Genomic DNA, 15,670 nt, shown 5'->3' with positions numbered 1-15,670 from the left:
TTAATCTACTTACAGTCCAAAAAAGTAAATGTATGCTCCAGAGTGGCAATGAATAGCCACAGCTATTGTCTAAAACAGACTACCATAAGCACAGCATTTCTTTTAAACTTCATGTTTTTCCTAGCATATACACATAAGAAAATATTTTTCAAATGCAAAGGTTAAAGTTTTTAGTTCTGAATCATTAGGGATAATTGATATACAAAGAATATGTGTTAATATACTTACCTGCAACTTTATATTCCCTAAAATACATCAAATACACCCTATTTGAGAAATAAAGCTCAAAGCTAAACATCTCCCTTCCATTCTTACTTTTTCTAGAAACAAAACTTGACAAGGTTGATATAAGTACTAAATCAGAATCTCGCTCCATGTATCCCTCTCCTAGAGTTGACACATTTGTTGCCATAGATGGATTATACCAACTAAATGAATCTCCATGGCCACTTTTAGTTCATCTCTTGTTTGGTTGACACATTTTTATCACCCACACAAACAAATGCAAATATAAAAACATGCTTTTCTGTATGCAAACTTTTTATTGAACTATTACACTATTTAAAATAGTATAACCTCTTCAAAGAGGTCACAAAAATTATAGCACTCAAAATTTTTAGGTAAAACTCTTCAAGGATAAGCTATTCTTTTTCAGTCAGCTTATACAAAGTTTAGCAGCAAGAGCATACTACTATAGAGACTTAAGGTTGGTTCAGACTCAGTTTCTGCTCATGCTATGTAGAGCGTCCACGATGCTTTTATTGTACTCTGCAATCTGCTTGGTCACATTCTTCATAATTGACTGGTAATCACTCTCTTGACTCTTGGTTGCTATGACTAATTATATGAGTTAAGGGGGAACGGTGATCAACAAAAAGAGTAATCCACTTTGGCTTAGGAAGGAACCAAATTATTTTTTAAATTTTTCTTATTGAAAATTGAAAATGGCCAGAAAAAGCACAATTAGAATATAGTAAAAAATATATATTAACAGATTAAGATCAATTGAAACCTAAAAGGCTAAGCAAAACTTGTTTCAAAAACTTCACTTACAGTATAAGAGCTTTTTTTAAAAAAAGGTTTTATTTATCTATTTATTTGAGAGAGAGAGAGAAAGCATGAGGGGGAGCAGAGGGAGAGGGACAAGCAGACTCTGCACTGAGTGCCGGGCTCCACATGGGGCTCTATCTCACGACCCTGAGATCAAGACCTCAGCCAAAATCAGGAGTTACACGCTTAACTGACCAAACCATCCAGGCACCCCCAAGAGCTTTTTTATAGTTAATGTTATGCATCTCAATCTAATTCTGGTCTAAGAACAACTGAATGTTCAGAAGAAGAACCCTGTTCTCTAGAGTACCACACTGAATTTCAGAAGTCTCTAGAATTCACTCTATTCCAAAGTCCTCTACTTTGTTGCATAAACTAGACTGCTGGACTAAAGCGTATTGAGCGTCTTTTGCTTTTAAACTGAGTAGCACGACTGCTGCAAATAGAGTCCCTGATGCATTTGATCTGGAAGTAAGCCGGGATCTGTGCTGCCCTGAGCTGACGTTCGGCAGCTTCCTAGAGGAGAATCTAAACTACCAATGAGTCAGGAGCTACTTCTCTAGGCAGAGATGTCTTTAAAGGGTCAAAGAAGGGAACAGAAAATAACTTTTGGGGAAATGTTTCTTACAATTTCACAACCCATGTCCTCACTAGCTGCTTCCTCCTATATAATCACACAAAAAGATTAGCAAGAAGATGGGATTTAAGTACCACCCTGGTAGAAATGTGAAGCTGAATTGCCTGAAACACAGATGAACTTAAAAATCAAATGTCTCAGGATACTACTTGGGGCTACCTCCCTCTGCTGCCCAGATATCCAAGGTACAGCATTATAAGCATCAGCAAACAATTATGAATATACATATATGCATGGTTTTATATAATTCTTTCAATAATTCTATGAGGAAATATTAACTATATTTGAGATGACAAAATTGTGCCTTAAACAAATTAATTGTCCAAAGTCCATAACCTACAAGTAGTAGAGTCAACGTTGAAAATTAGATCTCCTTACTCCAAAACCTGTGCCCTTAATCACTATGCCATACTATGACTTTGTATAGTCTGCTTTCTATTGTTACTTTGGTACACACACACATACGCCCAATTATTGTAGACTGGAAACTAAGTCTTACTCATTTATTCCCCACATAGTTAAGCTTGGTGTTTTGTACATATTAGGTATTTGATAAGTTTATGTTAAATTTCATTTCATTTCATTTCTTTAAAGAAATTTTTAGAAAAAAAATCACTCTGGGGTGCCTGGGTGGCTCAGTCAGTTGCGCATCCAACTCTTGGTTTGGGCTCAGGTTATGATCTCAGGGTTGTGAGTTGAGTCCTGCATCGGGCTCCCCACTCAGTAGGGAGTCAGCTTGAGATTTTTTCTCTCTCCCTCTATCTCCCCACCACCCCGCGCTCTCTCTCTCTTCCTCAAATTAGTGAATAAATCTAAAAAAAAAGGAAAAAAGAAAAAAATCAGTCAAGTTCACTTGCTTCTTTTTAAAGGATACATTCTTTCATCACAAAATTATTTTGTTCATGGTGTTGCCACTTCCTCTCCAAATTTGTAAGCTAAAAAACACAAAATAAAAATGTTAAACAGTACCCATATTCAAAACAATTATACACCCTTTTAAGAGGATAAGAAAAAAAAAAAACAACATTCAATTTTAAATCTTATCAACTCCTTGCATTTTGGTGAGATAAAGCCATGGCAGACAAAAAGGAAAATTAGAAAGGATTAAACAATAGTAAATACATTAATAAGTACAATGTTGAATTTGACAACAGGTTTTACTCTATATGTTTATTTTAATTGGAAAAAATATTTACAATATTTATTATGCAATGAACATGCCAACTGAAAGACAATTTATGACTTTTCCCTTTCCAAAAAGAACTTGAAAGAAAAGAATGGGACATGATGGGAATCTCTCCTTGAAATCTGGAAGTCTAATGCTACAAATGTGATATATATTCTAACACTGTCAAAGGTTCAACTATATAGGAGTAACTTCCTTATTTCCAGGGCTAAATTTCCTGTCTAATTCCACAAGCTGTGATAAGAGCAGAGCTGCAGTGTGAAGATTATAAGAGGGCTGGTAAAAAGCTGGCACTGTTACAATAATTTCTGCATCAACAGGAAGCTAATGTGGATATTATATTGATGGTTGCTTCCTCAGAAGACAATTTTACTGTTATAGAATTAAATTGTTTTTCTGATTTAATTAACCTTTTAACTCTGGGTTATGGTCTTTCTTTTTTAAGATGCACATAGTATTTTTCCTAGGCAAAGGACTGTCTGAAAAATGAAACATTAAAATAATGCGCTGTATGGACATTTCTAAGAGGTAATGATCATTTTTAAGAATCTGATAACTGAAGCAGCATTAATATTTCTTTCTACTTTCATGTTAAAATTATTTTCAGGGCTTATGTTCAGTGTTAATGTAGCATCCATCCCATTGTTTCCTCTAAAGAGATAAATGTAGATATTAGGATAAATCCTAACTAATTAATTATGTAAACTGTATGTGCTGTGAGTTAACACTATTAAATCAGATCTGGCTCCCCAGATAGGAACTCAAAGTTAAGATGGACTTAAGGAAGCAGTCAGCACTTTTTGGCAATAAATCTCTAATAACCTTTTGCAAAGTCAAGTACCAAACTTTTCCCTTTTGTTTCATACAAAGAGGTGGCCTTCTTAGAATGCAGACCTCTTAAGTGCTAAATAAATAATGCTATAAAAGCAACACTCTGTCAGATGGTCAACTTCCTTATATATTATACATCTGTATTAGTGACTTGCTTTTAAACCTCCGAGAATATCTTGAAGCATGAATCTTTTCCTACAACTTACTTAAACAGTCTATTGTATATTCTCTATATATTTTGGATATTAACCCCTTATCAGATATGATTTGAAAATATTTTCTCCCATTCTGTGCTTTGTTTTCATTTTGTTGATTGTTTCTTTCATTGTGCAGAAGACTTCTAGCTTGATGTAGGCATACTTATTTATTTTTGCCTTTGTTATTCATGCTTTTGATGTCATAACCAAAAAACTGTTACCAAGACTAATGTCAAGGAGCTTTATCCTTATGTTTTCTTCTAGGAGTTTAATAGTTTGTTCCAATATAAATATGTTTAAATGATATCAAATAAATAATAGCCATTCATCAAAGTCTGTTAGGAAATTTAAAGATGTCAAAAAACGGTTTTCGAGAAAATAGTTGCAAAAGATAAGGAGACCAGATTTTATTTGATCAGTGGGTATTCCCAAAAAGCAACAAATAATACAGAGAAGGACGGTGAATTATGAGTTATGTTGTGAATTCCTGTTACCAGTATATGGGGTTAAGTATATGATTAGCACTTGATGTGGGAATAAACAAGTAGCCATTGACTGGCTCTAAGAAATTGTGTTTGTCAAGTGTTCTCCTCCTTAAATAATCTATTCAGTGAAAGAGGAGAGCTGATGTTCCATAAGCAGTATTTTTTTCCTAAGAATCATTTAAGACAAAGGCCTCATAAACTTTTTCTTAGATTTCTTCTCCAGCATCCATCCCCACTCTAAACAGCCTAGGATAATTTTGCCACTTACAAATCTATATCTAGACCTGTATATTATGAAGTAGAGAAAAAAGAACTAATAAATTTGAAAATGTAAAATAGTGACTTCTAAGCATTTAGTAGTTGTGGCAAACTCTGATGAGACTTCACCCCTTTCAAAAAGAATATAAGGTATGTCTTTGTTTTTAAAATGGTAAATCCATACAATGAAATAGTCATAAAAGTATCAAAAAAGGAGCTTGAAAATATTTAAGTGAGAAAATGAATGTTTAAAGACTACATGCACAGAATTTCATTTTTTGTAAAAATAATATAATCAATATGGGTGTATAACTGCAAAGGAAAAAAGTTTACAAGGATATTATACCAAAATGTTAACAATGATTGTCTATCATGATCATATTACCATTTAAAGAAAAGAAAGAATGCATTTAGCATTAATAAATCATAGCTACAAATTGCTAATATATGCTAATTAGATGAGAATGATCAATCTTTATCTACTGATTTTGTACATGTCATACATGCTTCATTTAATTCTCCAACAAATACTTATCGAACACCTATTATGTGCCAGCCACTGGCACAGTGTGGGGAGAAAGTGAATGAAACAGGTGTCCTCTCTACCCTCTCAGACAGGGCACTCAATCTAGAAGACCTCCGACATTGTTCAGGTAATTCTATCAGTAGGATAAGTGATATGAAAAGGGGGCTTTTCTGTGCATCCTGTATAAATAACCAGAAATGTAAATCAAGAAGTTCAAGGACAGGACTGCTTTTTACAGCATTAACAGTTTTAAGAACTAAAAATAACCTAAATGTCCAATAATATGAAATTGGTTCAGTAAATTATACTGTATCCATTATTCAAATATTATACAGAATTATATTTTTAAAAGATATGACAAGGCAAGTTAAAAAAAATCGTTTTGGGGTGGAAATATAGATCAAAAACACGGGACAGAGAGTTTAAAAACAGAAATAAATTTCAGAGTCTTTTTTTTTTTCTTTTTACCTGAGAATGTGTCTCATTTTCTTGCAATTGTGTTTTTAGTGTCTCATATTCTACGTTTAGCTTCTCCGTTATTTTCTTAAAGGCATTTCTGCGGGTTGTTAATACTGTTCTCTCCTCATGTAACTTCTAGATAGATCCAAATAGAAGTAAATGACAGACTTTAGCAAATATCTAGTAAGTCAGTATAAATCATTTTTAACTTAAATAATTTCAATGATATTCTGGTAAAATTCTACCAAGATTATAATTACTATAAAACCTGTTTGTAAAAGTATCTTTTGAGTTATAATAAGCTAAATTAGTATTAGCTGAATTAATAACTCTACTAAGGCTGCTATATACATGTTCCTATCCAACCAAATTTATTTTAAATTAATGTAAATAGCAATGAAAAGCCAGTGATGAGTTAAGTCTTGAAATGCTCTTTCTTTTCCCTGCTTTTGCCTTTTGTTTAAAACTTACAACTCTCTAAATTCCTCCTATATACATAAATCTTAGCTTATATATCAAATAATCAACTGCAAATAATAAATTTTACGAACTACATATATATTAAATTTGATCAAGAAAAAACAATTTGAATTATAATCTTGTAAGACTGTTACTATTTACCTTTTTCTTTTCTTCACCTGATGATTTTAAAGCTGGCAAATCATTATATGTCTCCAGGTCAGTTGTCATTTGCTTTATTTTGCTTTTCAGAGAATGCTGTTCCTCAGTCATCTTACTTTCCAGAAGTTCCATTTTCTGTAGATCCAACTGTAGACGTTGACTATCTGAAACACAAGAAAATTCAAGACCATAATTAGTCAAAACTTAATTCCTTTCACAAAGAGAAAGGCAATGCAACCATTAAAAATCATGTTTTACAAGAATATCTGCAAAAGAAAGATGAGTGTTTCACTGTAACCAGTGAGACAATACAAAGATAAATTAAGAAAAAAAATATTCACCCTCCAGGTAACCAACATAACCTGATGTATATCAGCCATATTTGTCTCCATGCTCATACAAACATTTAAAAACTCACATATGTGTTTTTTCCTTACTTAATAATGTAACATATGTTATGAGATAAAGGCCCATTATTTTTAATAGGGGCATGAAAGCAAATTATGAAACATTATATTGAACAAAATTTCACAACTACATATATAGTCAATTCTCATTACTTATGGTAGTTATATTCTATAAAGTCACTGTAAATATTGAGTTAGCAAATTCAAACTATTGTTCCTAGAGGGGATACAGGTTAGGTTCCTGAGAGCCTCTGGTCACAGTATTTTCATCACCAATTAACACATAACCTTGTTTTATATGTGTTTCTATTTAAACACACCTTATTTAATATATATTTTTCATCTATTAACACTGAACTCAAGGCCACCTTATGCCTGAATGAAGCTAATCTAACATACATTTCCTCTGTAAGGCACATTGTAGCCTTCTTGGGCTCAAGAACACAAGCCAACACTTCAGCAGTATGCTTGGGAGCCATTTTATACAGCAAAATCATGAACAAAAGGTACAAAAATATGGGAAAAAGTGGCACTAAATATGCCACATAAGGATACTTGTTAACAGTGTGAGGACTAAAACAAGACAGTGTTGCCTTATTTGAATTCCGCTGGGAATGCATGTCAGGCAATTGACATTTCTGACTGCACATGTCCACAAATGACTGTGAAAATACTAAAAGTACTGATTTCGGGGTTACAAATTAATTATGGTGGGTAGGCAAATTCACAAACAAGAATCCATGAATAAGGAGGACTGACTGTATAGATGTGTATTTATAGGAGGGAGTGTGTGTATCTCATACTTTGTTTTAAAAGTATGGAGCATCTACTATGTGCTAGGTGCTAAGAATATAATGGAAATCAACAGAGACACTATTTTTGCTCAAGGAGCTATATGCTAGAGGTAGAACCGGGAAATTAAATAAACATTTACAATACTTTGGATAACTACTATGAAAATGGTAATACAGGGAGCCATGAGAGCATGTGGTACTGGTCAAGAGAGCTCTCTAAAGACATGCCTTTTAACTGAGTAAGGCCTTAAGGATTAGGAATCAACCAAACCAAGGAGAAAGTAAATGAGTTCCAGAGAAAACAATCAACGTGTGCAAAGTCTATAGGTAAGAAAGTATGGCACATATGTGCAAATAACAAGAGCTCAGTATGATTAGAACCCAAAGTTCAAAGTGGGAAGAATTTCAGTTCATGAAGGGCTTTTTAAATGAAAATAGGGAGTTGGAACTTTATTCTAAGGGCTATGAAAACTAATCAATGGATTTCAAATCAGCGTGTAGCGTAATTAAATTTTAGAAAGTTCACTCTGGTTTTAATGTGGGCAATTAATTGGAAAAGCATTAATTGGTGCAGGAAGACCAGTTAAATGTTGATTCAGAGAGCTACGTAAGAAATCTTAGACTAGTGTAGTCACTTTGGGGATTTTTTTTTTAAGCAATACTTATTAAGTGCTTTCTGTGTACAAGGCAAACTTCTAGGCATAGGGGATACAGCAATGAACTAAGCATATGAAAATCCCTAACTTTATAGAACCTATTTTCCAGTGGAAGACAACTATATATACGAAATCTAAAGTTATCTCACATGGAAATAAATGAGGAAAAAATGAAGGAGAGGTGTGGAGGGACTCAAGATATATCAGGGAAATTGAATGGATACAGTGGTTGAGCAAGAGGAGTCAATGGAGAGTCCCATTTCCAACTTGAGTAAAGGAGTAGATGGTAGGGAAGGCAGAAGGAGGTATCAAATTTTGTTTGTAGGGAATGAGATGAAGGGTTCAACTCAACTTAGGATATGCTGTTCAAGTTACCTCAGAAATACCTAAATAGTAAACATGCCATGTATAGATATATGGGTCTGAAGCCCTGAGAGAAATTTGAAGATAGAGATTTTGAAATCATCAACATAGAAACAGCACCTGAAACTATGGGAATGGTTGAAATCATCAAAAGAAAAGAATTCATGACAGAATCTATAAGAATAACAAATTTTTAAAGAATAGATTTACATGAAGGATCCCATAAAGGAGAATAAGAAATGACCAAAGAAATAAAAGAAAAATCAGAAACGATAATGAAAAGACATTTCAAGAATAAAGGAGTGGTTTGTAATGCAGACTACTACTTAGAAATTTAAAACAAACAAGACTGCAAAATACAAGTTGGACTTACTGTCCAGGAAACCCTTGATGTATTTCCTGAGAAAAGATTTCGTATAAAAAAAAAAAAAGGGCCCAAAAGGGAGAGGAAAGCTTTTAAAAATTTGGATGTGAAACCTTTGAAAGGAAGGGATGACAGCTGGGCAGAGAATGCTTGGGAGAGGCTTTTTCTTCTTTTTCCAAGATGAAAAAAAAAAAAAAGAAAAGACTGGAGAAGATATAGGCAAATGACATATCTGCTAAAGGGTTAGTATCCAAAATAAACAAAGAACTGATACAACTCAACACTAAAAACCCTCAAATAATCCAATTAAAAATGGGCAGAAGACATGAACAGACATTTCTCCAAAGAAGACATACAGGTGGTCAAGAGACAAATGAAAAGATAGTCAAAATCATTTGTCATCAGAGAAATGCAAAAACTACAGTGAGATATCACCTCACACCTGTCAGAATGACTAAAATAAAAAACATAAGAAACAAGTGTTGGTAAGGATGTGGAGAAAAAGGAACCTTGTGCACTATGGGTGGGAATGCAAACTGGTGCAGCCACTGTAGAAAACAGAATGAAGTCCTCAAAAAGTTAAAAACAGACCTACCCTATAATCCAGTAATTACACTACTGAGTATTCACCCCCCAAAAATACAAAAACACTAATTCAAAGAGATACATGCATCCCTATGTTTATTGCAGCCTTATTTACAATAGCCAAATTATGGAATCAGCCCAAGTGTCCACAGGTAGATGAATGGATAAAGAGGATGTGGTATATATACACAAGGGAATATTATCCAGCTATAAAAAAGAATGAAATCTTACCATTTGCAACAACATGTATGCAGCTAGAGAGCATACTGCTAAGCGAAATAAATCAGTCAGAGAAAGACAAATACAGTATGATTTCACTCATATGTGAAATTTAAGAAAGGAAACAAATGGGGGCGCCTGGGTGGCACAGCGGTTAAGCGTCTGCCTCCGGCTCAGGGCGTGATCCCGGCGTTATGGGATCGAGCCCCACATCAGGCTCCTCTGCTATGAGCCTGCTTCTTCCTCTCCCACTCCTCCTGCTTGTGTTCCCTCTCTCGCTGGCTGTCTCTATCTCTGTCGAATAAATAAATAAAATCTTAAAAAAAAAAAAAAAAGAAAGGAAACAAATGAGCAAAGGAAAAAAAGAGAGAGAAAGAGACAAACAGGAAACAGGTTCTTAACTACAGAGAACAAACTGATGGCTACCAGAGGGGAGGTCGGTAGGGGGATGGGTTAAATAGATGATGGAGATTAAAGAGTACACCTCCTGTGATGAGCACTGAGTAATGTATAGAACTGCTGAATCACTATATTGCACACCTGAAACTAATATAATACTGTATGTTAACTATACTGGAATTAAAATAAAAAGCTTAATAAAAAGAAAAGAAAAAAGACTGTAAAGAAAAATACCAAAATTTAATAATCATAGACTTTGATAGTGGGACTGTATTTTAAATTTTCTTATTTATCCTTTTCTGTATCTCCCAAATCCTCTATAATGAATACAAATAACAATAAGAAAACAATATTTAAAAAATATCCTGTTCTGATAAAATGATACAGTATCTACCTTCTCTATTTCAGAGACTTCCTAACATTGTGGTTCTGACTTTATTTTTTAATTTATTTTTAAATTTTTAAAAAAGATTTTATTTACTTGCAAGAGAGAGAGAGAGAGAAGGAGAGAGAAAGAACAAGAGCACAGAGGGACAGGGAGAAGCAGACTCCCTGCTGAGCAGAGAGCTCAACGCAGGGCTTGATCCCAGGACCCTGGGATCACGATCCAAGCCTAAGGCAGACGCTTAACTGACGGAGCCACCCAGGTGCCCCGAAGAAGTTCTCTTTCAAAGTGAAAGAAAAGTAATGGAGGGAACCAACATTTTTGAGTACCTGAAATGTGCCTGGCTTTATGTTATCTCTTCTACTTTTCTTAATAGCCTTAGGAGGTAAATGTTATATGATGAAACTGAAGCTTTGAAAGGTAATTTTTTCCCCAAGATTTTATTTATTTATTTGACAGACAGAGGCAGGCAGAGGGAGAGGAAGAAGCAGGCTCCCCGCTGAGCACAGAGCCTGACGTGAGGCTTCATCCCAGGATCCCAGGATGCTGGGATCATGACCTGAGCTGAAGGAAGACACTCAACCAACTGAGCCACCCAGGTGCCCCATTAGAAAGGTAATTTGCCCAACGTCATGCAGCCAGTCAGGCTTTGGTGCTGAGTGATATCATTATCATGTTTATGAAAGGTTCATTTTTAAAACAGCAAATGTTAATGATCCAGAAAGATGCCTCAGTGAGGAACAGTGAGCTACGAGAAGAGGAACAGTAACACTTGCTCAATTTTGCTATTCAGGCTTCCTCAGGCATCATTCTTTGTTTTGCTTTTCTTATAGCTATCAAAGTAAAATAGGATTAGAGCAAACTAAAAAATGGATACTAAAATGGAACTGAAATACATATATACATCATGCACATCCAGATGAAGATATCTGAATTCAAACCTGCCTAAGCTAGTTTCCTCTCTCCTATGTTCCCAGGGCTAGGTATGACAATGATCCTAATATCCTGAACAGCTATTTGTTTGTGTATTAGAGGCAGATAGTTATACATTTTCATCTTTGAACAGTTTGCTTTCACTTTACCTCTATTTTAAAGTAGGGATATGAATAGCCTCAGAATAATATGGTGGTATTTCAGAGTATTAAAAGCCAAATGTGAACATCTTCCTTTTATTACTTAAGAGATTTAGGGGTGAAAGATTTTTACAATAAAATAACATAAAATTTAATCTTATAGTGGGATTATTATTCCCTGTATATATGTACTATTTTTCTCTGGCGTTTTTCATTGCTTTTTCTTTTTGTTGCATTTTTGCAGTTTAATTATGATGGGTTTAGGTAAGGGATTTTTATATCAATCATGTTTGGGGTTCAATGAGCTTCTTAGACCTGTAAAACTTGGTTTTTCATCCAATTTGAGAAATTTTCAGCCATTATTACTTCTTCAACTATCTTTTCTCCCCCATTCTCTGTCCCTCCACTCCTTCTGGGACTCCAAATATATGTATGTCAAACTGCCTGAAACTGTCCCACAGATCATTTAGGTTCTACTCATTTTTATTTCTTCTTCATATTATATTATTTTTATTGATCCTCAAGTTCACAGACTCTTTTTCTGCTGTCTTCAATCTTCTATTAAGGTCATTCAGTCAGGTTTTCATTTTAGGTATATTTTCAATGCTAGTTGGTTCTTTTTTGTAATTTTTATTTTTCTGTGGGATTCTCCATCTGTTCATTTGTTATGATTTTATTTTCCTTTAAACCCTTACGTATGTTTCTAAACATTTAAAGTCTTCTTTTGTCCATTTCAACGTCTGGATTATCTTAGGTTCAATGTTTACTGACTGGTTTCCCCCTTGATTCACATTTTCCTATAAATTTTTAAAGTATAATTGACACTTTAAACGATTTGTTACAGAGGTTCTGAATTATATTGTGCTCCTTTGAAAAGTGTTGATATATATTAAATGAGCAATAAACTTTGAACTAAAACCCTAAACTTTTCTTCTCTGGAGTAGGCAGCATATAAAATCTCTGTACTCAGGTCTTTCAACTTCTAACTGCTGCTTTTTCCTAGGTCCCCTAAAGTTTACTCAAATGCTTAGGATCTGAACACAGTTTATGTGTGGATTTTGGCACTTTGTTGCCCTCTTACCATGATGTCTCCCTCTATGTAGGAAGGCATTAAGTTGGCTTCTTCAAATAAAATTTAGCAAAATTTACTTGGAATTGAGTTTTATTATCTATACAGATTCTCTAATGGGAAAATCAAATACAAAGCTGCTATTAAACCTTCTTCTTCTACCTATGAAACCAGAAAGATTATGGATTAAAATATAGGTGGAAGGTAACATTACAGTAAAATACCATGTTCAAAACTGAAAGATTCTCTGTGTATAAATACCAATTATCATAGAGCATAAAATATCAAATAGTTTTTTTAAGGCTTCAGAAGACAGTAATTTAAGAAAGGAAGTTTTTCCCAACCAAACTGAAATTGGTATAATTAAACTTGAGCATTTCCTTTTGTCCCTTTAAGAGTCTTAAAATTCAACCATATTGACATATATGTTATAAAAAAAAATACAGATGTGTGGACTTAAATGTTGTTGAGTGGGTTTTGTTTTGTTGGATTCATATCTCAACTAGGTTTGAAAAGACTTAAAATGAAAATCAAAGTGTTAAATCAAAGTCACTGAGACTTATGGTGTTGCAGTCCTCCAAAAAGAAAATGTATGTACCTTGTATATTTTGACTGTTCAGTGAAAATGTTATTGAACTCAAACTAAAAGTTTAATTTGAAGATATATTAGGGACATACATTTAGGAGCTATACAAACTGCTTTTCCTAGAGAAAGGGAGAAAATGGTTGGTTGGTATAGGGTAAAGTTTATCTTCCTTTAACAGCAGGTCCCCTTCAAAAGCTAAAAAGTTCTCCAAGGGAAGAGACAGGAAGAGGATGCAGACTAGTTCCTTCTGATATGCTATGAAGTTGCAAAGTTTACTAAGCAGTGTGTACATAGTAGCAAAATCTCAGAAGGAACCACTTTGACATGGGGAAATGTTTCTGAAATATTCTGCCATCAGTGCATTTGTTTATTCCCTGAAGTTTCCTTTCCAAAAATATAAATAAAAACTATTGCTGACAGATTCCTTGCCTCTTTACTCATGCAATACACCCGTGTTTTGCAATCTTTTTTCCCCCCATTATTGTCCCCCCAAGGAATCTTTTGTAGACTGTTTTTTTCCTAATCACCACCCTCCCATGAAACTTTTATATTACAGATATAATGTGTATCTGTTTAAGTACAGTGACCCTTTTGGGGGGTCACAAACCATTATAATCAAGGTATTTTTTACTCTCCCCCCAAGAAATACTTTTGTCGCTTTGGGAATAATATTGTCGCATTAAGAAACAGAGTACACTAAGAAAATCAGGTAATTTTCAATTATAAATGCAAGAGCCAAAAGGGAGGCAATTCACAAGTGGGAATGTAAAATTCATTATCTCTGAAAGGTGAACAAGAATATTATAGACTTCTTATGGTGATTTCTAGATACAAGAAAATTTTGATGGGGGATTGTGTTAAGGAAAGAGAGGGAAAATAATTTATATTCTTGGTTTAAATTAATACTTAAAAATAATTGAGTAAATGAAATTAATTGTAGGGGCCAGAAAATTCAAATCTTAATAAGGAAATTTTTCAGTAAAATCCTTATCATAATAATAAACTTGAATAAAATTAAAGCCAGTTCTCATTCTTTTTCAATCCTACATCACTGGAGAAAATATAATGACTAGTTTTTAAAAGGAAATGTAAACACAAAGTATAAAAGTATGAAAGGATTCAAAGTCCTTATAATTGAATTCATTTGTTTCTCAACAGTCCTTATACAAAGACAGCTTAAAGGAGGCAAAAACTTTTAAAATTGAAATTGACTTTAGATAAATGAAAACCTTAAAACTACCATCTAAAACACAAAACAGAGATTTCCTAGATGGAATAATTAAAGATAAAATTCTTTAGCTTATAGAAAGAAGAAAATAAGGATGTACAAATACTCATATTTGAAAAGCTCTCGAAGAGATATTTGCACACCCATGTTCATTACACAGCATGAATCACAATAATCGAGAGGTGAAAACAACCTAAATGTCCATCAATGAATGAATAAAAAAGGTAGTACATACATACTATAGAGTATTATTCAGCCTTAAAGAAAAGGAAATCCTGTCCCATGTTACAACACTGATGAATCTTGAGGGCATTAAGTAAACTATCCATTCACAAAAAGACAAACATTGCATGATTCCACTTAAAAGAGGTTTTTAGAGTAGTCATACTCATAGAAACATAGTAGAATGTGGTTAGCAGAGGAGAGAGTTGAGAGGGAAATGGACAGTTGCTTAACCGGTGTAAGTTTCAGTTTTGGAAGATGAAAAAGTTCTAGACATCTGTTGCTCAACATTGTACTTACAGTTAATGGTTAAGATGATAAATTTTATGTTATGTGTTTTTTATTACAATTAAAATTCTGATAGTCAAACCAATAGTAGGTATAAATCAAATTTAGAACATACCTTCTTTAGTTTCTTAGCATATAATTCAGATATACAAATAAAACTACAGCAAACAGACTCAAATAAATCTGGGCAGATAAAATATGCTTAATGGTATAAAATAACTATTGTCTACCTATAACATCAATCTAAATTCAGTTGTATAACATTCAGCATGCATTTATAGGTCCATAATCCTTATATAAAACTCCTAGATAATTGCATTTTAGAATGCAGAATTCTTCAGATTTTAGGAAAAGCAATATAGCACATATGTTATAACTTCCACAGCAGGGTTTAAGGCAGCATCCTGTCATCAAGTACATAACTATTTCTGCAGCAAAAATTACGAACAGTCACATTAGGTAGGATAATTAAAGACTATAAATAGCCTCATGTCAGTTCAGGTCAGGTCAGGTTTTGCTGCCAGGAGCTTTTTAGATTTTGGGATTCCAGATAAATGAACATTGTGGATCCATTATTCCAATACAAGAATCTCAAAATTTTTAAGTTAGCAAATATTAATTCTTTATTCCTCATAATTTCACTGTCAGTGTAATTCCAAGTAGGAAAAACAAACAAACATGGCTAATTCAAAATCACTACACATTAGCAAAAACACCCATAGTTAGAAAGCATCAGTTCAAGAACTAAAGATTCTATACAAATTTTGACTTTATCCTAAAAT

General features: G+C 33.7%; 1 protein-coding gene across 2 annotated transcripts in view; it reads right to left on the bottom strand.

The window, feature by feature from the left end:
- Positions 1-510: 510 nt before the first annotated feature.
- Positions 511-15,670, bottom strand: part of IFT74 (intraflagellar transport 74) — an 80,781-nt gene continuing 65,621 nt past the window's right edge. For both annotated transcript variants that reach the window (XM_008695080.2, XM_008695081.2), the window contains 4 exons: positions 6,251-6,414; positions 5,639-5,764; positions 2,562-2,622; positions 511-837 (listed from right to left, as the gene is read on the bottom strand). In XM_008695080.2, coding sequence (XP_008693302.1) covers positions 719-837; positions 2,562-2,622; positions 5,639-5,764; positions 6,251-6,414 — 470 coding nt within the window. In that variant the 3' untranslated portion in view covers positions 511-718. The remainder of the gene's footprint in view (positions 838-2,561; positions 2,623-5,638; positions 5,765-6,250; positions 6,415-15,670) is intronic.

This window comes from Ursus maritimus, unplaced genomic scaffold (genome assembly GCF_017311325.1).
Source record: "Ursus maritimus isolate PB19 unplaced genomic scaffold, ASM1731132v1 scaffold_17, whole genome shotgun sequence".
NCBI classification, from domain to species: Eukaryota; Metazoa; Chordata; class Mammalia; order Carnivora; family Ursidae; genus Ursus; species Ursus maritimus.
This window is presented reverse-complemented; position numbering and strand designations above follow the sequence as displayed.